At 38.7% G+C, this 26,178-nt stretch overlaps 1 protein-coding gene across 4 annotated transcripts in view; it reads left to right on the top strand.

Moving 5' to 3' along the window:
- phf14 (PHD finger protein 14) overlaps positions 1-26,178 on the top strand; it is a 105,694-nt gene that overhangs the window by 13,151 nt on the left and 66,365 nt on the right. For all 4 annotated transcript variants that reach the window (XM_017482255.3, XM_017482256.3, XM_017482257.3 and 1 more), the window contains exons 5-10: positions 7,237-7,396; positions 9,781-9,892; positions 13,628-13,765; positions 18,394-18,540; positions 19,000-19,270; positions 21,663-21,769. In XM_017482255.3, coding sequence (XP_017337744.1) covers positions 7,237-7,396; positions 9,781-9,892; positions 13,628-13,765; positions 18,394-18,540; positions 19,000-19,270; positions 21,663-21,769 — 935 coding nt within the window. The remainder of the gene's footprint in view (positions 1-7,236; positions 7,397-9,780; positions 9,893-13,627; positions 13,766-18,393; positions 18,541-18,999; positions 19,271-21,662; positions 21,770-26,178) is intronic.

The raw sequence follows: 26,178 nt of genomic DNA, 5'->3' as shown, positions 1-26,178 counted from the left end.
ATGGGTATATTGTAGTATAAAGTTAGATTGAGTAGGGTGTGAAATTTTGGCTGTCAAGTAATTGAGATTTATTATGTAATTGTCTTTTCTGTGGGCTATACTCCATTTTTTATGATGTGTATCAGACTGATATATCCTGCTGCTGAAATATACCAATATGCTACATCAGGAATAAAACTCGACAGGGCAAATAGTCAATGATGAGCCAGTGTAATGTGGCTCGACATGAAGTGGAGTTACTGTTACCATCCTGAAGTTGATTATTTTCCTATACAAGCATGAGCACAAGTGTTTTCTTTTTCTTATACCACATCAATTTGCCAACAAATCTTTTTTTTGTATTTATTAAAGAAGGACATGATGGACCGATTTGTAGTTACATTTTAATGTTGGTGGACATTCACAAAACAAGTTAGTTCCTTTTATTGCATATGTTATAGCAGCTATAAATGGTCATTCCCTCACCAGCCTCTCTTTCCCCCCTTCTCCCTTTAAGTTAATAAAACAAAAAAACACCTTGTCCTGGCACTATGAAACCAGAACCTGTGAAGTCTGCTGTCCTGAAGACTTTCCTGATTGACCATTACAACGCGCTGACACTGGAGACTCCTTCCATGAAAGTTAAATGAACATCTCTCTTACAGGAAATATTAACAATTATGTTAAATAACAAAGAAAGCGTGCATCACCGTCTTGCCTGTAGACTTTCCAGTGTCTGAAAACTAAAAGGAAAACGTTACATTTTTTAAAAATGCGTTTACATAGACTGTGTGGAGCGTCCATGTGAATGAGCTGTTAAGGCCTGTTCACACCGGAATATTTTTTCAGAACGTTAACGGTCCGTTTCTAAATCACAGACGTGTCTAAATCAATGGCTGGCAATGGGAGTGTTCACACTCGCGTTTAAAGCACGTGGTGTCAAAGAATCACATTTTTTAATGTCGAGGGTTTCGTTGTTGTTTTTTTTTTTGTTTTTTTTTCATGTCCCACGTTAGAAACTGGCCAACCAATGAGATTCGCGCTTTTGTTCACATGCCTGGAGCCGCTGAAGTTACATAATGGTACAACTTGATGGCACTCAAGTACAAAACTGTCTTGCTGAAAAAGAAGACGAAGAAGATGATGCAAGCACCCACTATTTTAGTGTGAGAGTGCATAAGTGACATACCCACTGCTAATGAATCCTTCTGCCTACACATATAAACAAGTATGTGTGTATATATATATATATATATATATATATATATATATATATATATATATATATATATATGCGACAACACTGAAATGCAAGCATATATTCTACGTGAACCATTTAATTCATTCAGTGTTGCTTTATACACTAAATAGCATTGTTTGTTTCTTTGTCTCATTCCTGTAAATGATAATCCGCTGATTGATAGTCCATTGTATTTATACTGCACCTGGCATATATATCTAATATATATATATATATATATATATATATATATATATATATATATATATATATATATATATATATATATATGCATATAAGTATTCCTGACCTCTTATTCTAATAGCTAAGTGCCCCATTATTACGTCATTGTATTATCATACTGACCACAAAAGACTATTCATAGTCAACTCTTCATCAATTTGCAGGAATATTAACATTTTTGGGCACAACTATAGTTGCCTTATACCCACCCCTTCCCCCCAGAATAATTTTATTAAACAAATAAAATAATCTGGGTCTTCCCATAAGTATGTGAATGCTATTGTTGAGACTTTGATATAATTTAAGGTTTTAGGGTTTAGCTTTAAGGAAGTATTTGTTGCAGTGGCCAAATCATAAAACCTTACATCTTGCAAAAGTGCATACGTGCTTTAGCCAGTTTGCGAAAAGTGTGTGAACGGCTTTTTGCAAAGATGTGAATACCGGCTCTCTTCTTCTTCTCGGTGATAAGCGGGTGTCAAAAATGGAAAGTTGTGCAGCGCCACCTTGTGTACCGGGGGTTTTTCTGCTTTTCAGTAAGCACCATCTACTGTCAGGGAGTGAATTAGCGCTTTCATTCAGCCCGTCGCCCACGTTTAACGCGTGGGTGTGAACACAAAAAAACGCGTCGAGAACCGGCCTTTACTGTAGAAACTAAAACATATTTAGGTGCAGATAAATGATTAGTTAATAGTCATGACAAATTTCCACTCCACTCTGCTGTACCAAAGTAAAAAAAAAAAAAAGATAAAATAAATAATAATCTCTTAAGAATACTTATGTGGTTCTTCTGTTTGATCTGCTGAACCTACTTTAAGAAATTGAAATGATCCATTCTTTTGAAAACTTCCGTTACAAATGGTACTGACTGTGTGCTTCCTTGAAAAACCTCTTGAAACCTGTTGTCATGCTGTTAATAATGTTCGAGGACAGCAGTAAATAATTGTTCTTAGCACATGCTTGAATCCAATCCCCATGTGTGTAGCTCATTCATGTCTCTTGAAGGATTTCATCGCTTTTATTCATTCTAAACATAGCCTTTGTGTATTATTATATTTGGATAAAGCTTGTTTTCTCCCGTGTGTGCTGTCAGTTCTCAGAAAACTTGCAAGTGGTTCTTTTATCGAGTTGGTTTTTTGTTGTTGTTTTTTTTTTGGATGGTTTCATGGTCACAGTATAGCTAACGGATCTGACCACTGATTTTCATTTGTTTTGTTTTTTTGGTTTTTTTGGGTGGAACCTTGCAGTCAGTTCAAGTGTCTATGGGTTAAAGTCTATTAAAAATGAGCAGATAGCTTTTTTGCCTTCTATTTCTTCTCTTCTCTTCTTTCTTACAAGGACGTTCTTACAAAGACGATTTTGAAGAATTAAGCTGAAAATTAAAAATGTTGTATGCACATGTATGTTTTTGTTAGGTCTCTCTCTCTCCTCTCTCTCTCTCTCTCTTCCCCCTCCTTCCCATTTAATGAGAATAATTTCATCCATGCACTAGCGGTTATGAAAATGATTGGATTATTTTGCAGAGCGCCCGAGCGTCTGTGTTAAAAGGATCGCCCCTTTGTCTTTGTATTGAGCTTTTATTCAGTGCTGCTGATTCAAACAAAAGACAGCTACCATTTGTGTTCCCTCCTAAGCTCATCTAATTTTTCCCTCCACTCCCCCCATTTGGCTTGGAAGGAAGCAACTCCATCAGTTCTAATTGGCCGTGTTCATGCACTCACTCATCCCCCACTTCATTCTGACATTTGTCCGTGTGGCTTTGTTAATAAGGTGAAAGTGCCCAAATCGGAACTCGCGAGCTGAGCTTGGGTGAAGGTTGTCTGATTGTATGGTTAGTCAGCATTGAAAGCATGACGTCTTTCAGATGTTTAGGTGTATTAAGGATTTCTGAGACCTCATCTGTTACACAGTCCTGAATTAGCTAGTTTAACCGAGTTAGAATAAAGTACGGGTCATGGTGTTCTTGGGTGCGATACAAAGCGGAATGCCTTAAACCTCCTTAAAATCACGTAAAGCATGCCCTCGAGCCGCTTATTTGTTTTTATTCCATGGTCCGTCTGAATACTCGATTCTGATTGGCTGGAAGGTGTACGTTCAAACCGTTGAATGCACAGGTAGTTCCAGTCAGTTTATTCACTGTTCTAAATTAATGCACTACATATAAACAGCTGTAACCATAGTAACATACAGTTACAACTGCATACAGTAGTTAAACTCACAACTTGGTTATTAGTAGAGACGCGGCACAGACGCAGGCAATTCACACATGCACATCTCTCTATCTCTCTCCATTTATTATAGTTCGTTTAAATAAATTTTATCTTATCACACTACTTTATCTCTGTGTATGATTTAGAGCAGGCGGAATTCTAGATCTAATGACCCGTGTATAAAATAAACAAACATCAATGACCGTTTAACCTGTCAATGCTAGCAAGTATAAACTACAAACTGAAAAAATGATCTGTTGTTCTTTAATAAAAAATCATTGGCAAATTGCTGTGTTACGAGAGTAGTTAATCATTTTAGGCCATGCTGTTACTGGAAAATAATCAATGGTAACCGTAACTGCTTTGTTTTAAGGATGCGTCACATCATCCCATCTTTTTATTTTCCTTTAACAGCACGTTTTGCCACCTTTTATTCCACACCACTACGATCATTGTCGTGGGGATTGTGTTCTGGTTTCCTTTACTTTAAATTAAAGGATCTGGCGAGTAAATTATGGACATGAAATGATTCCATTCTTTTGATGATGTTAGTTATGGAAAACGCTTTTGTGGTTCCTGTTATCAGACACACACAAACACACACCAACCCACTGTGTTCAACTCTATCACCCGGCTCTGAACCTTTTCCCCCATTCAATCTTGATACCCTCAAAATCAGTCATCCTGATTTGGCCAACACCCTGCCAAGCCTGTCATTTCCAGCAGGGCTAATCTCAACTCCAGGGATTATGAAGCTATCCCGTAGTCATCACTTTTTTTCCAAGCTTAGCTCATATTAGCCAGTGACCTGTGGCTTATCCCAGTTCAAAAGGGAACATCACAGATTTGCTCAATGGGTAAAGTCAGTTAAAACCAGCACCCTGGTTCAAAGCCTAATCAGTATGAAGACTAAATCTTGCCAGCAGCATTCCTGTAATGCCTTTCTGAAATGAGTTTTATTGACCTGATTCAATGAAGATGTGTCTTCTAGGAGCATCAAATTCTGGTGTTCCTGGAATTGCCATCCTGGATGTTCAGCTGTTTTAAAGATTTTTCACTACAGAACTTGTAGCTATGTGGTGTGTTTGTCCAAAACCAATCAATCAGTCAGCTTTTTTTCTTTAAATGAGTGATGTACTATTTAAGCAATATTAAAATATAGTAATAAAATAAAGTAATATTAAAAATTTGGCATTTTTAAAGCTCAAGGCATACTTTTTTAAACTTGCATTTGACTGATGTCTACCTTTTATTATTATTATTATTATTATTGTTCTTGTTAACTTTTATAATTAAAAAACAAATTCTGTGTACTGCTTATTTTGTGTACAGCGCTTTGAGAAGCTGCTTTTAAAGGTGCTCTATGGAATAAAGTTTATTATTATTATTGTTATTATTATTAAGTAATATAAGTAATATTCTTGCATTGATGCAATCTTCAGGTGGAATTTCACCCCTGGGCTTTTCCCTTTTTTTTTTTTTTTTCCCCAGTCTCTCTGAATTTCTGCTACACTTAAACATAAATATTTTCTCTGTACAATCTTTTGGCCCAATTCTGCTTTCACAGACATAGTGAAAGAATTCTTCGGTACGGAGTTCAGATCATTAGCATGATATAATGTTTGTCATTTAAAATACTGACACTCGTGTAAATGAATAGGACATTTCCTAGCGAATACAAATACTACGCATACGAAAAAAAAATCATTATTTCCTCAGGGTCACTTTGAAGAATTCCATGCTGTCCTCTTTAACCAAGCTATGAACAACTCCACACTTCTCTTCTTCGCCTTTCTCTAGACATAACAATGGCCTTGTTTTTTGTCTGTGATTTTGTCATGCTGATTATTGGCATAGTACACAGATCTATCGTTAGAGGATCTTCATCGTATAATCTGACGTAGAGAAAACCTTATTCCGTAGTCTATTATAGACTTTATTCGATTTTATTGGGATCATCTCATACAGTGTGATATGTAAACTTTAAAGACGGCTGAAATCATACACAATAGACTAAACACAGCTTCTGTGGTCGCATTCAGTTGTCATGTTCTAAGCATTCAGAACCGAAAGACTTATTTGCTATTCCCGCAGCCCCTGTCCCCGCTACCCAGAAGCAAGTTTGTGAAATTAGGAGCAAAAATGTTATCTCTGAAACGGTGGAAAGGGACTGATTGCTGTCCGCATTTGTAGCATGGAGCACGTTTGCCGAGTTTAATAGGTGCCATGGTAACCTGATCAGCTCAATAATTGTTTTTCCAGCTCTAGCAAATTAAGAAGACAACATTGTAGAAGGCATTTATTGGCTTTGGTTTTTATTATTTATTTATTTTTGATCTAGCAGCTTTAAGGATGTGGGTAAACATGCAGTCAAATATTCGAAATTAATGAGCTGAAAGTTAAAAAGATTTGGAGCTTATTGGAACAAGGTATGTGGGGTTTTATTTTGTCATAAATAAAGAGCTTTTCTAAGTAGTGCATTTTTCTTTTTCTGGAAAACATTTCCCAGTTTCAGTATTTTGGGCACCTCCACAATAAATATGCGGGGAAGCTTTCCCTGAAGAGAAATGATAGCACTGATCTGTAATATCTAACAAGCTTGGAGACTTTTGTGTGAGTAGTGTTCACCCTGAGACTGAGATGATTGTTGCAAAGCATTGATTTTGTGTCTCAAGCATTTCTGTATTCATTTAGATTAATTTTTGTGGTAATTATATTCACTGTGGCTAAAATGCATGAGTCCATTAATCTTTATAAGGACCCTCGGACCCCTATAGCTCACTACAGCCCCAAAGCATCACCGACCCGACCCACCACTTTTCTTTGTCGACAAAGGTGCGGATGGTGTTCATGGCCAAAATGTTTGCTTTTATCAGCGTGGGTTCATCTGACCACAACATACATTCATCTTCACACATTCATACAACCATTTATGTTTTTGTTGTACATCCATTACCTGACGTGTACAGGTCAACAACCATCGGCCTCTTCTGTATTGAACACTCGCTTTGCTTTTCCAAAGGATGGTAGATTGCAGATTTTCACATGTTGGTACCCCAGAGAAACAGGAAATGGCAACGGCAGCAATAGTTACAGGAGAATACGCACAATAAAAAAAATGACTTTGTCTGTCTGTCTGTGTATTTATCGTGTAATTTTTTTTTTATTGTTTGTGCTTGTATATTACAGATTTCTATATATATACAATATAGATAATAGCTAAATCATAGTCATACATAGCTAGATAAATCATGTCTTTTTTCTTTCCTTCTTTCTTTGTCTCTCGTCTGTCTTTCTGTCTGTCTGTCCGTCCATCTATCTTATGCGTTACTTTTAAGAGATTGTGTTTATTTAATACTGTTCTATTGTGAGTGTATTTTATACAGTGATTTTCTGGAGTGCCGGTAATTCTGTAGGAGTAGACAGGCGATGCTGCACAGTTTTATTCTTATGAAACTTGTGCCTTCTCTGCACAGATGCAGAACCCAAATGATGCAACATTCTTGAATGTTTGGAAGGATTTCGCAGTCTGTTAATAATTTTTGCTCTTAACATATTTTTCCCCAGGCTGCTATGGGGTTGACGGTGAGAGTGACTCGATCATGAGTTCGGCCTCAGAGAACTCCACAGAGCCGTGGTTCTGCGATGCCTGTAAAAATGGCGTGATGCCCAGTTGTGAGCTGTGCCCCAATCAGGATGGGATCTTCAAAGAGACAGATGCTGGGAGGTGCGATATTAACATTCCCTTAGTAACACTTTCTATGATGGCTATATTTATAATAACCCATAAATGGATTAATAACATGCTGTTATACATTTATAACACTTTATACACATTTGTTAAAATTATTTATGAAAACGCTATCCACGTGACTGAGAAACCAGAAAGTGCAAACCCCTCTCACCTGAAAACTCTTCCATGGCGGGAACCTTACTGACTAACCGTGCTGATGCCCAAGACTCCATCCATAAATGTCAAAATGAATGCACCTCTTCTGATTCTAGTATGCAGTCACGCTGTGGTATAAATATTTACTGTGGCTTGCATAACTGCACACACTCCTTGAATCTTTCCACATTTTGTATTGTTAGATGCTACCACCATTGTGTTTCACTGTGGTGTTCTCAGCACGATCAGCAGTATAGAGTAGCGCAGGGATGACGTCATTTTCTGTGCCAAAGCTCGGAAACGAGTTAGCATTTTAGCCCCTACGGTTCCATCGTCCTGAAGTCAATGGGTTTTTTGAATGTGATTTTGCTTAAAAGCCTGAAATAATGTATGTGGTGAACACAAGCTCAAAATATTTTCACGTTTTATTCTATGATAATAAAATACACTAGTAATACCCTACTCATCTTGTTATTTTTTAAAAACTTTTACGTGTATTGAAAAAGACGGTTGCTTACACGTTGCTAAATGGGACTACAGACGTTGTCGGGGACATTAAACGTCATCACGCCGAACAGGAAAAAAGACCTTGCAGATAAACTGGTTCAGGTTTGCTGTGCACAATTCCCCCACATTCACAGAGTAAATCCGTGTTATGGAAAATGTTTTTAAATCAAGTTTGGAAAAGTAGTTGTAAGCTTTCGGATGGTGACGCTGAAATTGAGCGACCGTGGTGTAGTTCGTTTCTAGCATACGGCTAGCGTTTTATTTCTGGCGATTGTATTCACGCTTCAGTCTTCATAAAAGTTGTGTTCATTTGTGAAAATGATCTTGATGGACAAAACGTGTTAGTATTGTAAACTTCTGTTGATTACAGAGCTTATTTTTTTCAATAATCCAAAAGCCTTTAGGAAAATCCTATTGGGTTTTTGCGACGCTAACTTCCGGGTTCCGGTACAATATCCCTGTGCCAGTCAATTGAGTTTCAAGCTATATTGATTTCCCTCAATTTATATTTGTGCCATGTATTATGGGCTAGTTTGTGTACATTCATGACATATAATCCCAATTCCTTCCATTTCATTTCCAGGCTGTAACACCAAATAATGTGGAAAAGTTTGAGGGGGTAAAGACTTATGCACCGCACTGTAAAGTTCAATAACTTGCAGCTATGTTAGCAGCTCAGTTCGTAGATCATACTGTAGCAAAACTTAATAAAAAAAGATAGCATGCGTGTATTGACTGAGTGAGTCCATTCGAAGCAGCGGGTCTGAATTACATTTTGAATGAATAAGTCTTCATATTCATTCAGCAGTTTGATGAAATACAGTTTGTTGTTTATTACGGAGTAATACAGAGTGGAGAAAAAGATGTGCAAGGTTACCGGCACAGAGGGCGAGACAGAGAGAGAATGAATGACTGCGTGAGTGAGAGGGTTAGAGAGAGATTGTGGAGTGAGGAGACTAGAGCTGTGTTATCACTGATAGCGCTTCCTCGGCTCACCCGCACCTGAATTTGCTACTTCACTAGAGCATGAAAAACACAGCAAATTAAAGTGTGGAGTGCATGCTCGCCACAGATGAATATCTTTATATTGGCCTTCGGCTTCTGCATTTAAAATTTTGTCAAGAGAAATGGTCATGTTAGAGTCTATTTGACCCAGCAATTGATGATTTCCATCCCTGACCATGTTGAATGAAACAAACTTACTGAAAGAGTCCGCCTTTTCATTGGATGTGCATGTACCACGTTGCATTTTAGAATCAGTATTTTATACAATAATATATTTGGAATTTAGCCTCGCCCTACATACGGTTAGACTTTTGAAGTATAGGGGGTTAATCCTTGTTTCTGTGTAAGCTAACGAACATGAACAGCTTGCAAGTTACTTGTGCTGCCTCTGTCAGGTCGTGTGCTATGTTTACTAGTTAAAGAATGAAAACACTTCGGGATGCACTGGTATACTGTAGGAAAATAATCAACGAGAAACAAAACATAATCTTTCCCATTAAGTACTGACTATTACACAGAACTGACACTGGAGACTCCTTCCATGTATGAGCTGTACTCAACACCAAGCATGGATAAGTTATGACACTTAACACATTATTTGCCATTATTAAACCAAATGAATCCAATCCTTTGACTGTAGATAAACGAGCGCATGAATATTTTACTGCTTATAGCTAACTATGAACTATGTGGCTGGGTTCCTTTTAAAGGTGGGTGCACGTCGTATGTGCGCTCTACGTTCCAGGAGTGGCGTTCGGAGACATCGATAAACTGCGGCCTGTAACACTGACAGAAATGAACTACACCAAGTATGGTGCCAAGGTCAGTAGTGGCAGGTCTTCACATGGTGACATTCTGACATTTCCTACTGTGAATCCAGGGGTGGACAAAAGTACTGAGAAGTTATACTTAATTGAAAGTATAGATAATGTGTTACTCGGTTAAAAGTGGAAGTATGCAGCCAAAACGTACTCGATTATTTAAAAGGTACATGTTTTTTAATGGATAAAATTACATTGATGTTGTTTTTCCACGTGAATTTTTATTAATTATTTAAAACTGTTTTGTTGTAAAGCAACTATGCAGTTCTGCCTGAAAACATCATTCAGTCTGTGTAAGTTTTCAGTATTTGCCATTTGCTAGAATTTGACTTACTGCTTATCTAATGATGTTAGCTACTGGAATCGATGCTAGTCTAACCTGGTATTAGCACCAAAAAAAAAAAAAAAAAAAAACCCAGGCTAATTTAGTTAAATATAGCCAGTTAATGTTAGCAAATTCGTGACACTTGCCTCAACATGCTTTTTCAAAATAAGATGGGCTTCATGCCTTCTCGAGAGGTAAAGGAGATGCCTTGTATAAGTCTTTTCATACTCCAGCTTATTGATACATTTAACTGAGGAAGGGCCGAGGCGCTCGTCCTCAGGTTCATTATTGTAGTCCAGTGGCTTATTCATATTCACAGAGATAGCTGTAGCGCTAAATACTACACGGCTGATAGGTAATAACCAATCAGTGTGAACTCGAGTAGAGTGCAAGCTGACACCCAGTATATTTCCTAGCTGGGGGCCAGTCTAATGCGTTTTATATTCAGATCCGCCCACACTAAATGTAAATATATAAATCGAAGCAGGCAAAGTATGCAGACGTTACCCAGCCAAGCCACTTATTTTAGTAAAAACACACACACACACTCACACATGCACACCATTCAGTGGCTGTCAAATGAGCCGAATCTCTATATCGTTGTATCAGATTGCATTAAAACATTGTTCTCATTACTAATAACTAAGGAATAAATAAGGAATTGGCATGCTCCTTAATAGTATTTTGTATTCTGTGTTTTGAGATTTGCAAGTAGTTTGAAGGTCTAAATAAAAAAATGTAAGGAGTAAAAAGATTTTCTTTTTTCTTGCAAACATAGTCAATTTCAATACCATTCAGGTAGAATATAAACACCCCCAAATATGTCATACTTAAGTATAGTAATGTAAGTACAATTACTAAGTATTTTCCACCCCTGTGTGTGTGTGTGTGTGTGTGTGTGTGTGTGTGTGTGTGTGTGTATAATATAATATTTCTGAAAGCTACAAATTATCCTGAAGCGAAATGCATTTCTCTTTGGCATGTAAGTAAAGTTCTAGCATTTAAAAGCATCTTAAAAATGCATTTAAAGGCCCATTGTGGACATTTTGACAGCCGGTATCTGATTACAAACTGCATTGATTAGGATTATTTCTGTTTCATTACAGCATTCAGACATCCAGCAACTTGATCAAAGTGTGCCATTCACTGTGTGAGAAAATCACACCCCTATAGTATTTGGTCAGTGGCGACCCATTTTCATTAATGATGGGATCAGTAAATTTACCTACACATTGCACCTAGAGGGTAGATTTACCTGATGAAATGGCCATTGAAGGTGGCTGTAAGTTATAACGGAGTGTAATTTGTCTTTCTCACAGTCATCATATGCGAGTGTAATGAAATGAATGTATTGAGTAAGAAATTAGAGATTATGGTTTGATTTAATTTTATCGTATAAATTAAAGAAAGAGTATCACCTCGTCCAAAGAATATTAAGGGGAAAAAATAAACATTTCATGTGAGTCGGAGTACAAGAATGATGATCAATTTTCCACTTGCGAGGCCAAGTTGAGTAATCTGAATTGGGAACCTTATGGGTTATTTTCCAGAATTCTTCTATGTCTAGAACTCCAACAAATCAAACCTGTACACGAGAAAGTGCCGTTAATCAAGCCGTCTGCTTCATAAAAGTTCCGTAACAGTGCCATTACTTCTGTCTGAGCATTTATCCAAAGAATTTAAGGCATTCTGACATTTACTTTACCTGAAAGCAAGTTTTAGGGTCACAGAAGTCAGAAGATGGCATTACACTGCAAAGCAAATTACTTTAAAAAGCACTTTAAAGTCATCCTTTAATGGTTTGTTCTTTACATTCGGAAGGGAATTGTTCTTGAAAAAGCCTATTATTATTTTAACTCCGAGCTCTCGCAATTGACACGTTTTCAGCTTTCTGAAAGTGTGACCTTCCATTGCGTCATGTGCTGACAAAGTCGAACGAGCTTTTAGAGTCCGTCTGTCTAGCTTATCTGTAATGGATTTATGTAATAAAAAATGGATGTGGATATTTTATAATGAGGTTCGAAGAATTTTCATGCTCAGCTTTTTACACGGAATCGTCATGCATGAGTTCAGTGACTGACTTTTCCAAATTAGGCATAATCTTTTTTTCCGGGCACAAACTCTTACAATAAAAGAAACGCCCCTTTTTCTGTATTACTGTATTTTAAAGTTCATTTTGTTAAATCCAAATAAGATTTTCAGATCTTCATTGGAAAGGGTTTAAACACTAGTTACACATGTAACTGTGGTTCTGTGACGACCGCCAGAGAGGCAGTGTAACAGTATTAGATTATCGCAGGTCGAGAGAATATACCAACAAGGTGATGTAGTGATGTATGCTGAACCCTGGAGGTTGATAAGCCACAGTAGCTCAGCACTCTGCCTGTCTCATGTATTATAAGTGACTAAGAACACTGGTGTTCATCTGGAATTCACAGAACCACAGTTACATGTGTATCTAGCATGCTGTTTCATTCCTACTGACCACTAGAGGCAGTGTAGCACTCTTGGAGGACATATACCAACATATTCACGAGGAATGCCGCCCACCTGATGAAAATTAAGGCCACTCGTGAAGAACCGCAGAACTAACGGTATGATAAGCAGCAATGCTGACCTTATAAAACTGAGCAAACGTGCACGGAGAAGCCCAGGTAGAGAACAGCCCATGAAGATGGGATGGCCCTAGTGGAATGGCAAGTCAGTCCAAAGGGCGATGGAGAAGACCCTGCCACCTGTAAGCCGGTACAGTGGTCTCCATTATCCAGTGCGACGACCTCTGCTTCGACACTGGAGCACCTTTCTTTACACCACCATAGCAGACAGATAGCTGGTCTGACTGTCTCAGTTGGCAGTAGAGTTCACATAGCACTTCAAGGCACGAACAGGACACAAAAGTTGGGCACTTGAGTCAGGCCTTGAAGATGTCTGAAAAAAGAGGCCAGTTCAGTGTGCTGGTTTATGAACTGAGGAAGAAGGACTTTCGGAAGAAAAGGACCACCCCGGAGTGATCTGGCAACCAACACAAGCACAACTCGCTAACAGAGAGCACATGCAACTCACTGACTAGTTTCGCAGTAGCAATAACCCCCCCCCCCCCCCCCCCCCCCAAAAAAAAAAAAAAAAAAAAAACAATCTTCAAGGACATCCGTTTAATGTCAGTATTTTACAAGGGGTCAAACTGGGATGAACAAAGGAATACAAGTACCAGTGGCAAATGTCTGTGAAACTTGTTCAGTTGTTGAATGTTTTTATGCTAAAGATTTGCTGGCAATAAAAGCAGTTTAAAATATTTAATGAAATAACACAGCAGACAATAACACACCTGGTTTGGTCCAGCTTTCAAAACTGTGTCTGTTGCATCCCGTATAAAATTGTGCCTAATGAAATATGTATTGTGGTGTACATTAGGAGTGCAGTCTCTGCGAGGATGCCCGCTTCGCCCGTACCGGTGTGTGTATCAGCTGCGATGCAGGCATGTGTCGCTCCTACTTCCATGTGACATGTGCCCAGCGGGAAGGGCTTCTATCCGAGGCCGCCGCAGAAGAGGTGAGCAAGGAGTACACTCTTTCAGACCGATAAAATATAACTGCTTAAAGAAGTGGCAAAAGAATATGTATCGGGTTTGCTGTAGGACTGCCACTAACCATTGTTTTGATTCTACAGAACTCTTAACTATGCGTAAGTTAAATATCAAATCACGAACTACTGCTAACTTTTTCTAACTTATGTTCTCAGTCGCAGGAAGACTGAGATTTCTAACCTTGATTTGTTCAATGTATTAAAATATGCACTCACCAGCCACTTTATTAGGAACGTTAGACAATGATAATGAGTCTTTATTGATCACATATAGATTACAGCATAGTGAAATTCTTTTCTTCGCATAACCCAGGAAGTTAGGGGAGGTTGGGGTCAGAGTGCAGGGTCAGCCATGATACAGCGCCCCTGGAGCAGAGAGGGTTAATGGCCTTGCTCAAGGGCCCAACAGTGGCAGCAGGCAGTGCTGCGGCTTGAACCCCTGAGCTTCCGATCAGTAACCAAGAGCCTTAACCACCAAGCCACCACTGCCCGATGTTATTCCTCTGCCCACTGTAGCTGCAAATTCCTTTCAGCTGACAGGCGTGGAACCCGAAGCGGTCTTCTGCAGGTGTCGCTATCTGTCTTAAGTTTCAACGTGTTGTGCATTCTGGGATGCTTTTCAGCTCTCCATGGCTGTAAAGAGTGGTTATTTTGTCATGTCGATGCCGGAATCTCCAGAATTCAGCACGGCCTACAAACACGTCTGCTGAAGACTACAATACCCAGACCTTCTCACGTTCACACTCTCCTGATTACTGGTTACACACACCTGCACTCTATCATCTGCACTGCCACACTCACACTAATATAAGGACTCTCAGTATTCAAATTCATTGCGAAATATACGCTCCATGTCTCTTGTACAGGTCAGTATCAATCTGTTTGATCCATTGTTTGTTTCTCTGGTTTTGACCTTGTTTTGTTGTTTACATTTTTGCCTGCCCTTGTTTATGCTGTTCATCGCCTGACCCTTGCCTGTTTACTGACCACGTTTTTGGATTACGTTTTTGTACTGTTTGCCAAGAGGATTAAAACCAGCGAGTACCTGCACTTGCGTCCTCAACTGCTTTGTGACATATTTGAGTTACTGTAGCCTTCCTTTCAACTCTTAACCAGTGTGGACATTCTCCTTTGACCTCGTTCATCAACGCTCATTAAAGTGAACATTAGCTGAAGCGTTAAAGTGAAGATTACCTTAATCTGCAGGATTTTATGCGTTTTGCGACTTGATTGGCAAATTGAATAACTGCGTAAATGTGCTTGTTCATATTCAAATGGCCAGTGAGTGTATATTGTGTTCTGTTAATGAAAATGAAACAATATAGTATTTATCAATGGCACTGGCTCAAGAAAAGGAATGTATCTGCTTACAAGCGCTTTAATTAAAGAAGGTAATTATGATGGTTTAGTTACATGCACATAATAATATTAGTTATTCAGAAATTTTCGTCACGAAGTTCTAAAATGAAAATTTCCGTATTTGTGATCCCTCCAGGCTTTTTGATGTCATTCATCAGCTTTTGTTTTTTCTTTTCTTCAATCAACCATAAACTTATATCCTCCTCTTGTAAAGCCAGGCATGGTAGCTGTATTTGCTGTCTCTGTGTGTGGAGGCTAATAAAACAGCCCTAAGCTGTTCTGAGTCCTTCATCATTCTAAAGCTTGCTTTCTGCCGGAGAGTTCGTGACCTGCGGCCATGCAGGCATCCAGAAATGCCGGATAAAAATCACGCACCATCAGTTCCTTCAAGAATAGACTCCTGCTTGTTCATGTTAGCAGTTTACATGTTAAACCAGCAAGTTTATTGTGCAGTGATACGGGACACTGTATGGGATCGTTTTAACACTATAAATAAAAGAGGGCTGTTACACGACGTATACCATTACACAGTCCGCAGAGTTTTTATTGTGATTGTTGCGGCCAAAAATGTTTGATTTTGTTGCGATAAATTAAAAAATTGCGATAAGATTTGCAGAGTATTTTTCTTTTTTTATACTATTTGTGCGGAAAACTACTCGAATTGGCGAAATTGCAATTGTGCAAAATCTTTTTGCACGCTCTTTCACATTGATGTTTGTTGATAAATGAGACCTTTCAGCTGTACTCGTGTTCGGCGCGTGTGAATCGAAAAGGGCTTCGACGGAATGCTCGTTGTGATGACATCACATGACGCGTCTTGGCCCAAATCTGCGGAAAATCCGCGGTAATTTTGAAAAAATCCTCCGAATATTTGCTTGATTTTTACGTTCCTTTCTGCGATCACGAAATCCCGGACAGACTGATTATAACTGAGTGCTGTTGAATTCTTGAATCTGATTGGCCAGAAGGTTTTGATTCTGTAAAGAATAACACACAACAATCTGTGTGGTTAACTGCGACTCCCAAGACTCCTTCCTGACCTGATAAATATTTGTCTCATAACAAAAAAACGTCTCCACATCAGTTATTCTACGTTTTTCTTTGTTAAACAACTTCTTTTTTTCTTTTTCAATTCAGTTGTTATCAGTCTTAGAATGTGTAGAGCATCCGCCATGCAAGTTACTATTCAAACAGTAATGTATTAGACCAGGCGCATTAATATAAACCTGTTGTTCATGTTACAGCCGGAACTACTTTCCAAGCCGTGTGGTTATAGATAAACAATGCACACCTTATGACCAATCAGAGTAGAGAATTCGACTAGGGTATTAAATAAATAGTAAAATTTTACACAGGGACTTTAATGGCCGACGCTCCAGAGACTCTCAGCCTGTCAATAACCAAACAAAGAAAAACATTTAATTGTTGATATGCTGAAGCTTTCTGTAAGGAGATGTTTATTTAACATTTATGTAAGGAGTCTCCAGTGTCAATTTTTTTCCCCTCAGTTTTCCCTCTGTAAAGACTTACCTATAGCGATGGTTTATAGAGTAACTGTGCATCGTTGATTATTTTACTAAAACTGCAGTTCCTGTCGTGTTTAATTCCTTACTTCTTAAACTGTTTGTAGTACTAGCTTTTGGTTAATGATGTGTCCTCACTCAGCTCGCATGCCCCGTTGATATTTTACTTGTTTATGAGCTAAAATAGATCAGACAGAGGATCAAAAAGATTAGAGTCTTAAAAAAAAAAAGCAAGCTGAGTATAGTCACAGCCCATCAAGCTCATGGCTGAAATTTGCAGCCCATATCTGAGAGGTCCGGTGTTAAAGGTGACGTTCTGTGCTGATAAACACTTGGGCAAAGTGCCTACTTGCCACAATCCACTTAATCCAGTCAGCTGTGCAAAAGGGCCCCGTATCAAAAGGTAAGCGTGCTGATAGCATCCAGCAAGATGCCTTAAGCTTAAACGATTCCTCAGACGTGCTGCTACAAAATGGCAGCTCTTCCTGCAACCTCAAGGGAGTATTTGTGTGTGTACGCGTATGTGTGTGTGGAATTGCTGAGGAGAAAATGTTCACTGTCTATGATCTAAGACATGAATCAGCGTGTACTGTTCCCCGATAGTTAATCCGTGCTCGCTTTGTGCAGCTCAAAAGTTCACGTTCGCACTAAAATGCTCTCAGGCTTTAAAGTGAGGAAATTTACAGGCCTGTTGTCATGGAGTATTCGTCACCAGTTATCTGCATGGGTGCAGACGCCAGTCTAGAACTCAGGACGTCATTACCGCAACCGCTAGCGATATTCCTATCTCACCCCTAGTAATGAAACTATACATTAGAATTATCAGGCATGGCAGAGTCGGAGGACGCAAAATGAAATCTGGAGAAATAGTCATGTTGGAACAATATCTGGGAATAGGATAGGACATATAATACTTCAAATGTTAGAGATTGTGCTTTTAAAGTCTGTAACCCTGCATTACACATTTCTCCGTGCCCTTCAGGTCAGTCTGCAGATGTGATTAGAAGCAGAGCTTACTGAAGTCTGGCTTATTCTTTGATAAGGTTACATGTGCAGTAGCATCCTAATTCCTATCATTAATACCAGTAAAAAAATAAATAAATAATATAAATTAGTATTATTTCAGACAACATAAATGAGTATTATTTAACACATTACATGAAATAAATGATAAAATTATAAATAGGCTATTTCATTTTCAATAAATAAATAGCCTAGTATATTTGTAAGGAAATAAGTAAGTAAATATATAAAAACAAAAAAAAAAGAGAAACAAATTAGTCAATAAATAAATAAGCGGGTTAATACACGGGTAAATCAAAGTACAAATGCAAATAAATAAGCAACGACATAGTAACAAATTAAAAAAAAAAAGTTAATGAATAAGTAAATAGATTTGAAGTAAATAAATAAATAAATAAATAAGTATGGTAGTGGAGGAAACTTTTGGACTACTGTAAAGTTAAGCTGTGTAATTTGGATGTTTTATGCAATTAAAACTTCCCAATATTCCCCTGAACAACATCCCATAATATTTTGAACTGGCGAAAGATTTTTCACCAGATAAAGTGAACCAAAAATGATTCCGCGTCATCGCTCGATGAACCAGCTCCTGTTTAAGTGGCCTTTTGGTTCCTGCACCAAATTAGCAGGACACACGAACCGATGCTTTGTCAATAAAACATAAACTCAAACGTTCTCACTTGTCTCTAGGACATTGCCGACCCATTCTTCGCCTACTGTAAGCAGCACGCTGACCGCTTTGACAGGAAGTGGAAGAGGAAGAACTACCTGGCGCTCCAGTCCTACTGCAAAGAGTCACTGCATGAGAGAGAGAAGCAGCTCACTCCTGAAGCCCAGGTCTTCTTTTACTTTTAAACTGCTGATTCATTTGCAAATTTATTTATTTATTTTTTGTTTGTTTGTTTATTTATTTTTTTTTTTTACAGAAGACAGTTTCCCCTCTATACAGACTCATGTTAGATGTCTATACGTTTTGAAATTATTGAAAGTTGAACAGTTTTTTAGTGAAGGTATATACGCCACTGCTTTTTTTTTTTTTCTCCTGACATGATCATGAATTCTGACAAGACCATGCTCAAGAATTTTTTTAAGATTGAAAGGCATAGTTTACGATTGTGGGAGTTCAGTGTCTTCATGTCTCTCTCATGGATCATAGAAAGTAGAAGGTGTTGTATTATATTTTCACTTAAAGAATAGCCCAAAGATAAGACACCAGAACAGGATTTAAGGATGCTGGAATCGAGATTTTTGAGGCAAATGCAATTTTTTTTTCTTTTCGTCTTTCTATGATGCCAGGCGAGGATCAGCGCACGGCTGCAGCAGTACCGGGCGAAGGCAGAAGTGTCTCGGAACGCACGTCCTCAAGCGTGGGTACCGCGCGAGAAGCTCCCTCGTCCGCTCACCTCTAGCGCCTCGGCCGTGCGAAAGCTCCTGCGTAAAGCTGAGCTCATGGGCATCAGCACGGATGTGTTCGCCACCGACACTGCGGATGCCAGCGCCAGCCTGGACGGACGCCGTAAACACAAACAGCCTGCACTCACCGCCGATTTCGTCAACTACTACCTCGGTATGTTAGAATAACTACATAGTAGATCATTTACAATAAACAGTTTATTATTATTATTATTATTATTATATCATTGTGACATTATATTATTATTAATAATATAAAATCTTAGTGTTGTATTTGCTGTGTTGTTGAACCAGCATCTGATTGGTCGGCGTTAGTATTCTTTTATACATAATTTTATTCTAAAATTTCTATATTAGTATTATATAAATTAATAAACACCTTATTCTATCTATCTGAAATTACTTACGTAAGACATAAAACGCTACAAAGTTGATTGTTTTCCAGTAACAGCACATCCCAAAGCGTTTTATAAAACCTTTTATACGACAGCAATTTAACAATGATTACAAATTTCTGTTTATTGAACGACATCCCTTAATTTTTTTTTTTTACCCATTTGTAGTTGCGTTTAATATTTTGGAACGGCTATGGATCTAGTTATTTCTTGTCATTGCTTATGTTAGAAGCTATAAATTGTTGTTTTCTTGTCAGCCTCTTTTTTATTTCTCTCACTTGAATTTAATAAGAGAAAAAAAAATCAGCTTATGTAGACAAACCATAAATCGTGATGTCCTCCTTAATGCCATCGTAATGCCTTCCCGATGCTGAAAAACCGTAAATGAACAACTTTACAAAGTGCTGAAACTGGCGGCTCCTTAAAAAAATTCTAAATAAATGTGTTTAGAAGTCTTCTATACACCGATCAGCCATAATGTTAAAAGCACTGACAGGTGAAGAGAATAACATTTATTATCTTATTACAGTGGCATCTGTTAAGGGGTGGGTTATATTAGGCACTTAGTGAACAGTCAGTTCTCAAAGTTGATGTGCTGGAAGCAGGAAAAATGGGAGGATCTGAGCGACTTTCACAAAGGCCAAATTGTGATGGGTAGACGACTGGGTCTGACCATCTCCAGAATAGAAGGTTTTGTGGGGTGTTCCCGGTATGCAGTGGTTAGTACCTACCAAAAGTGGTCCAAGGAAGGACAGCCGGTGAACCGGCGACAGGGTCATGGGTGCCCAAGGCTCATTGATGAGCATGGGGAGGGAAGGCTAGCCAGTCTTGTCCAATCTCAGAAAAAGAGCTACTGTACCACCTACCTAAACATTGTTGCAGACCAAGTACACCCCTTCATGGCAACGGTATTCCCTAATTGCAGTTGTCTCTTTCAGCAGGATAATTCTCCCTGCCACAGTGCAAAAATTGTTCAGGAATGGTTTGAGGAAAATGACAGTTCAAGGTGTTGACTCGGCCTCCAAATTCCCCAGATCTCGGTCCGATCGAGCATCTGTGGGATGTGCTGAACAAGCATGTCCGATCCACGGAAGTCCCACCTCGCAACTTACAGGACTTAAAGGATCTGTTGCTAATTTCTTGGTGCCAGATACCACAGCACACCTTCAGAGGTCTTGTGGAGTCCATGCATCGAACGGAGCTGAGCTGTTTTGGCGACACAAGGGGGATCTACCTGTACACAATATTAGGCAGGTGGTTTTAATGTCATGGCTGGTCGGTGTACAGCCTTATAGGAGACTTTATCAGCAGCGTGTCAGCAATTACACAATGTATAAGGTGTTATCATAGAAACAGTATTGAATTAGAAAGAGCGCATTAATATAAACCTTGCTGCTGGAAATACTGTACAAGGTGCTGTTATAGAAAATGAATCAACAACAACTCACTGAAATCAGATTAGGGATTTCAACAGCATTGTGGTATAATACCCTGTAATTAATAAATCACACATTATTAAAAATATGAAAGTTGCATTATTTCTGCAATTGTTAGATTATGCCAGAATTACAAATTTTTAGAACAAACAAACAAAAAACTGCTAAATGTAACGAATAAGGAGAACATTACAGTCTTATTAGCATGCCGATGTTTGTTGATAAAATTATGTTTGTTGTGTAGAAATTCAACATTTTCCCAGCTAACATAGTCAATTTACTAATTCAAAAGTACTGAAACATGTACTGGCATCTGCTGCGAAACATGTACTGGCATCACATAACAGTCATAACACCCATCCCTCACTGAAAAACAGCAGGCAGAATGTGAGAGCGAGTGCCAGAAATGCATTCCACGCAGTATGTAGTCTCGCAGAGAGGTACTCGCCCTCCAAACAAGCGATACTAAGAGCAGATGTGCAGTGTAACCTTGGGCACACACTCGATTAGGTTTCAGCGGGAGGCCTCTCCTCCATCAGCGCTCTCTCTTCCTCTTCCCTCTCTCTCTCTGTCTGTCTCTCTCTCTGTCTCTCTCTCTCTCTCTCTCTCTCTCTCTCTCTCTCTCACTGCGTCCCCTGATGTGCATTTTTTTTTTCCTTTATCGTAAGTAGATAACCATCACTGTATTGATCCGAGTGTGTCCATTGGTATTCAGAGCGGAACATGAGGATGATCCAGATCCAGGACAACATCTTGGAGCAGAAGAACCTGAAAGACAAGCTGGAGAGCGAGCAGGAGAAGCTGCATGTAGAGTACAACAAGGTAAAATAAAAAATAAAAAAGACCAAAAATATATTTAAAGAATGATGTGGTTTAGATCAAGAGCATGAAGACGTTGATTAATAACCTGAATCAGAATATACACTTGAGACCAAAAGTTTACATACACCTAGGCTACAGATATTCAAATTCATGTTACATATTCATTTCTTCTGGCAGGTCAATTAGGTCAATGTTCACGTCAGAGGTCGTCTTAAAACAGTTGATTAGAGACAGACTAATTTCAGCTATAAGTCACTATATCAGAGTTCATAGTGGGTTAAAAGTGTACATACACCCAGTTAACGGTCTCTCTATACAGTCTGAAAGATTCCAGAACTTGATGTAATGAATTTTAGAAGCTGCTGATTGGCCTGTTGTCCTAATTAGGAGTTAATTGGAAGTGCGCCTCTGGCTGTAAAAGAGCCTATGTTTCGATCCAGTGTCTTTTTGCCCTTGATACCATCCAGGCAACTCAGCCAAGACCTCAGAAAAAAAATATGGACCTTCACAAGTCCAGTTCCGCCTTCATTGAAATACCATGAGCGTCTTTATCAAAAATTGTATGCAAATATAAAAACCACACAGACACGCCGTCGTTCAGGAAGGAGGCTCAAATTTACTCCCAGGGATGAACACACTTTGGTCCGAAAGGTTCAACTGAACCCCAGGACGGCAACAAATGAACTGGTGAAGAAGCTGGAGGCATCAGGTACCAAAGTATGTACATCCACCATTAAGAGTGATCTACATCACCATGGCCTGAAACGTTGTGGAAGGAAGAAACCCTTATTCCAAGATCTGAATAAAAAACCAAACTGAAGTTTGCAGGTGATCACCAGCCTTTTGGATGAGCGTTCAGAATGATCAGCACTATGTTTGAAATAAAAAGGCTGAGGCTTTTAATCTGAGGAGCACCTGTAAAACACGTGGGTGGCAGCATCATGCTATGGGGTGGTCTGCTGGTGAACTTCACCATAATAGATGGCATAATGAAGATGGAGGATTTTCTAGAAATAGTGAAACATTTCTAAGTGTAAGGGGGTCTTCCAGCAGGATGATGATTCTAAGCATACCTTCAAAATGGCTTAAAGACAACAAAGTAATAGAGTGGTCAACACAAAGCTCTGACCCGAATCCCATAGAAAATTAGTGGACTGAACTGGAAAAAGCATGTCTGAGCAAAGAGACCCACAATCGACTCCGTTACACCAGTTCTGTCAGGAGGAATGGGCAAAAACTCCAGTAAAGTATTATGAGAAGCTTTTGATTCTCAAGTTCAAGCAACTTAAAGGCAATGCCACCAAATACAAACAAAGTGTATGCAAACATTTAACCCACTGAAAATCTGAAAAGGAGAAGCTGAAATAAATCTGCCTGTTAGCTATTATTTTGAAGTGACCTCTTATTGAAATAAACTAGATACCCTAATTAACCTAACACAGGAAATGTATGGTAATGTATGAAATGTGTGGAGTTGGGGGAAAATTAGTTTTGGCCTTAACCATAGGCCCTTAGAAACCCTTTATTTTTGCACCCAAAGACTGAAAATTAAAGTTCCTGGAAAACAATACACATTTAAGATGAAAGAACATTTAAAAATCTGAATTTGCAGCGTAGTAGCGAACATAATTATAGATAGTAGTAATAATAATTGTACAATAATAATAATTGAATAATGGTGTCCCCAAAACCTATAAATTTTTGAAAAGCGCTACTTTTTTTTTTTTCTCTCCCCATACCTGAAAAAGCATGGAAATTCCCGAATCTTTTGGATATTTTGTTCTCAGAAGAATACAGCCTTAACACCTTGGTGTTCTGTTCTGTATCGTGTTGCCTTTTCACTTTCTAAGCGTGTTGGTGTTGCATTCTGTGATTTCGATAAGCAGCCGCATCCACAATACTTACTGATTCTCCATTTTATTTTCACACTTCGTGTTTTCTTTTCTCCAGAAAATGCATTGAAAAAGGGTGTGCTATGAAAACAATGGTTCACACGATGCACACACTGTAAGCATAACAATGCTCTTACCAGTCTATGGTAGTTTCAACAAACTGACAAGCTTAGCTTGCTATCTATTTATATAATATATTATTATTATTAGGAATAAAACAAGACAAGGTGTGGTGTTATAGGAAAATAATCAGTGACAGTGCCGTTATATTGGCCGACACAAAGCTGAGTTGATTATATTTCAATGAAAACATATCCGAAAGGGTTTTATTCCACTTTTACCGCAACAATTTCTCAACGATTGTCATTAAGAAATATTTATTAATGCTTGACATATCATGCGTTTTAATGAGTATAGTTTTGTTTATTGTTCTGGAAACATTTGCAGGACATGTTAATTCCTGTGGTCACTTACATTATAGAAGCTATGAACAGTCATACTGTAACCATCCTCTCTTTTCTCTCATCCTTAACGTTTCTTTGTTCTTTGCATTTCTTTTTTTTACAAATTAGACGTGTATTATGTGGGGCTTCTGTCATATAAGTCCCTGTGAATGAGCTGTAACTATAGAAACGGTAACTTAGAACAAGCGCATTGATATATATACATACAACCTGCATTAAAGTCAGAGTTGCTGTTATAGAAAATCAGTCAACTCCTTCTGACCAATCAAATTTGTGAATGCAACAGCACTGTAGTGTAAGGATTGGTGCAACTCTGAAGATGAGGAGGTTGTTTAACTTTGGTGTTTAGCTTTGTCAGGAAATCAAGCTAAGAGGAGCTGGTTTTGTGACTTAAATGTATACAGCCTTGGTTGAAGTGGGAAGGCGTAATGATGAATCGCGCACTGAAATAGCCACATTGTTCTTCAACATTGGAAAATTGGCAATGAAATTCTCGAGTTTACATGTTCTCCCCATGCTTTGGGGTTTCCTTGTGTTGTAGGCTGTTGGGCATTTCTAACTTGTGCTTATGTATGACCCCTTGTATTTATGGCATTTGGCAGACGCCATTATCAACTTAGCAACTTATCTCATTTATACAGCTGAGCAGTTGAGGGTTAAGGGCAATGCTCAAGGGCATAACAGTGGCAGCTTGGCAGTGCTGGGATTTGAACTCATGACCTTCTGATCAGTAGTCCAACGTCATAACGACTGAGCTACCACTGCCGGAGGGACAGAGGTCTTGTGCCCAGAGTCCCCTGGGATAGGCTCTAGGCTCTCCCGTTACTCTGAAAATAGATGGATGGATGGATTGTAAATCTCTTTAAATTCGTTCATTAACATGGCTAACCTTTCCACCAGCACTTTGTCCTCCACGTTGGTTTGTCTCACTTGCTCCCTGAGCTGCCACCATGATTTGGTCTGGAGGAAAAATTAGAGCTTGACTCTACTCTGCACATTTCGGAAAACTTTTTCCAACATCTCGGAGCTCTACATGTCAGAAGCAGAATTTTTTCATTTCACCTGCTTCGTATTGGATTACGTGTTAAAATATGCACTGGAGGTTGACAGGGTGGGGAAATGGCAAATGTGAAAGCACCCTTTGGGAGGTGATATTAGCCTTTTCTCTGATAGAATGCTCCTCTTGCATTTGTCTCTTGCATCCTTGCTTTTGTTGCTCGTGTGATCTCTGGCTGGATGTGAACTTCAATACGCCAAGTGGCCAAGCGATGAAGGGAATAAAAGTGAAGGAGGTTAATGTTGCATTCAGTCTTTCTATCTAGTACAACACAAATTAAGAGTTATTAATGGAGTGTGTGCCACTAATCGGCTGGCTCGAGTTGCTTTAAGAAGACCCTGGCCTTGGAAGAAGACAGTGAGGAATCTCTATCGGAGACCAATTGAAGTGTGACCGTCATCACACTTTAGGCAGATAAAATTGTTGTGGAATAAAATGAATAGACCACTTCAGGATGTGATGATGTTGGAAAATAATCAGTGTCAGGGTGATACAGAGCTACATCATTCATTATTTTCCTATACCAGCACAGTCCCTTGTGTTTTACACCTTACTTAATAGATTCTTGTAACACTATACAGAGCGTCTCCTATACAAGTCCCAGTGTATTCGTTGCTACTATAGAAACGATAACGTAGTACAGCAAGTTTAATATAAATTAATATAAACATTAATATAAACTATATATTAATTAATTAACATTAATATAAACCTGTGATTTGAATTACTATCGTCAGAACTGTGTCTGAGGAATCTTAATCAACGCCTTCCGAACAGATCGGAGAATTGAACGATGCTATGGTGTAAATCCAAATACTCGAGAACAAATAAACGACCTTGGATTTGTTTGGCGACCCGAGAAACAGGGCCCAGGTTTGATTACATCCACTTCTCAAATAGCGGTGTAACTTTCAAAGCACTTGACTGCTAGCGTTCTGTGCCAAAGAGGAGTCTGTGGTTGGCGTGAGAGGATTTTAAAATGTTAGCGTTCGTCTC

This window comes from Ictalurus punctatus, chromosome 12, assembly GCF_001660625.3.
Source record: "Ictalurus punctatus breed USDA103 chromosome 12, Coco_2.0, whole genome shotgun sequence".
NCBI classification, from domain to species: domain Eukaryota; kingdom Metazoa; phylum Chordata; class Actinopteri; order Siluriformes; family Ictaluridae; genus Ictalurus; species Ictalurus punctatus.
The sequence above is the reverse complement of the archived record's forward strand: the minus strand, read 5'-3'. Positions and strand labels throughout refer to the sequence as shown.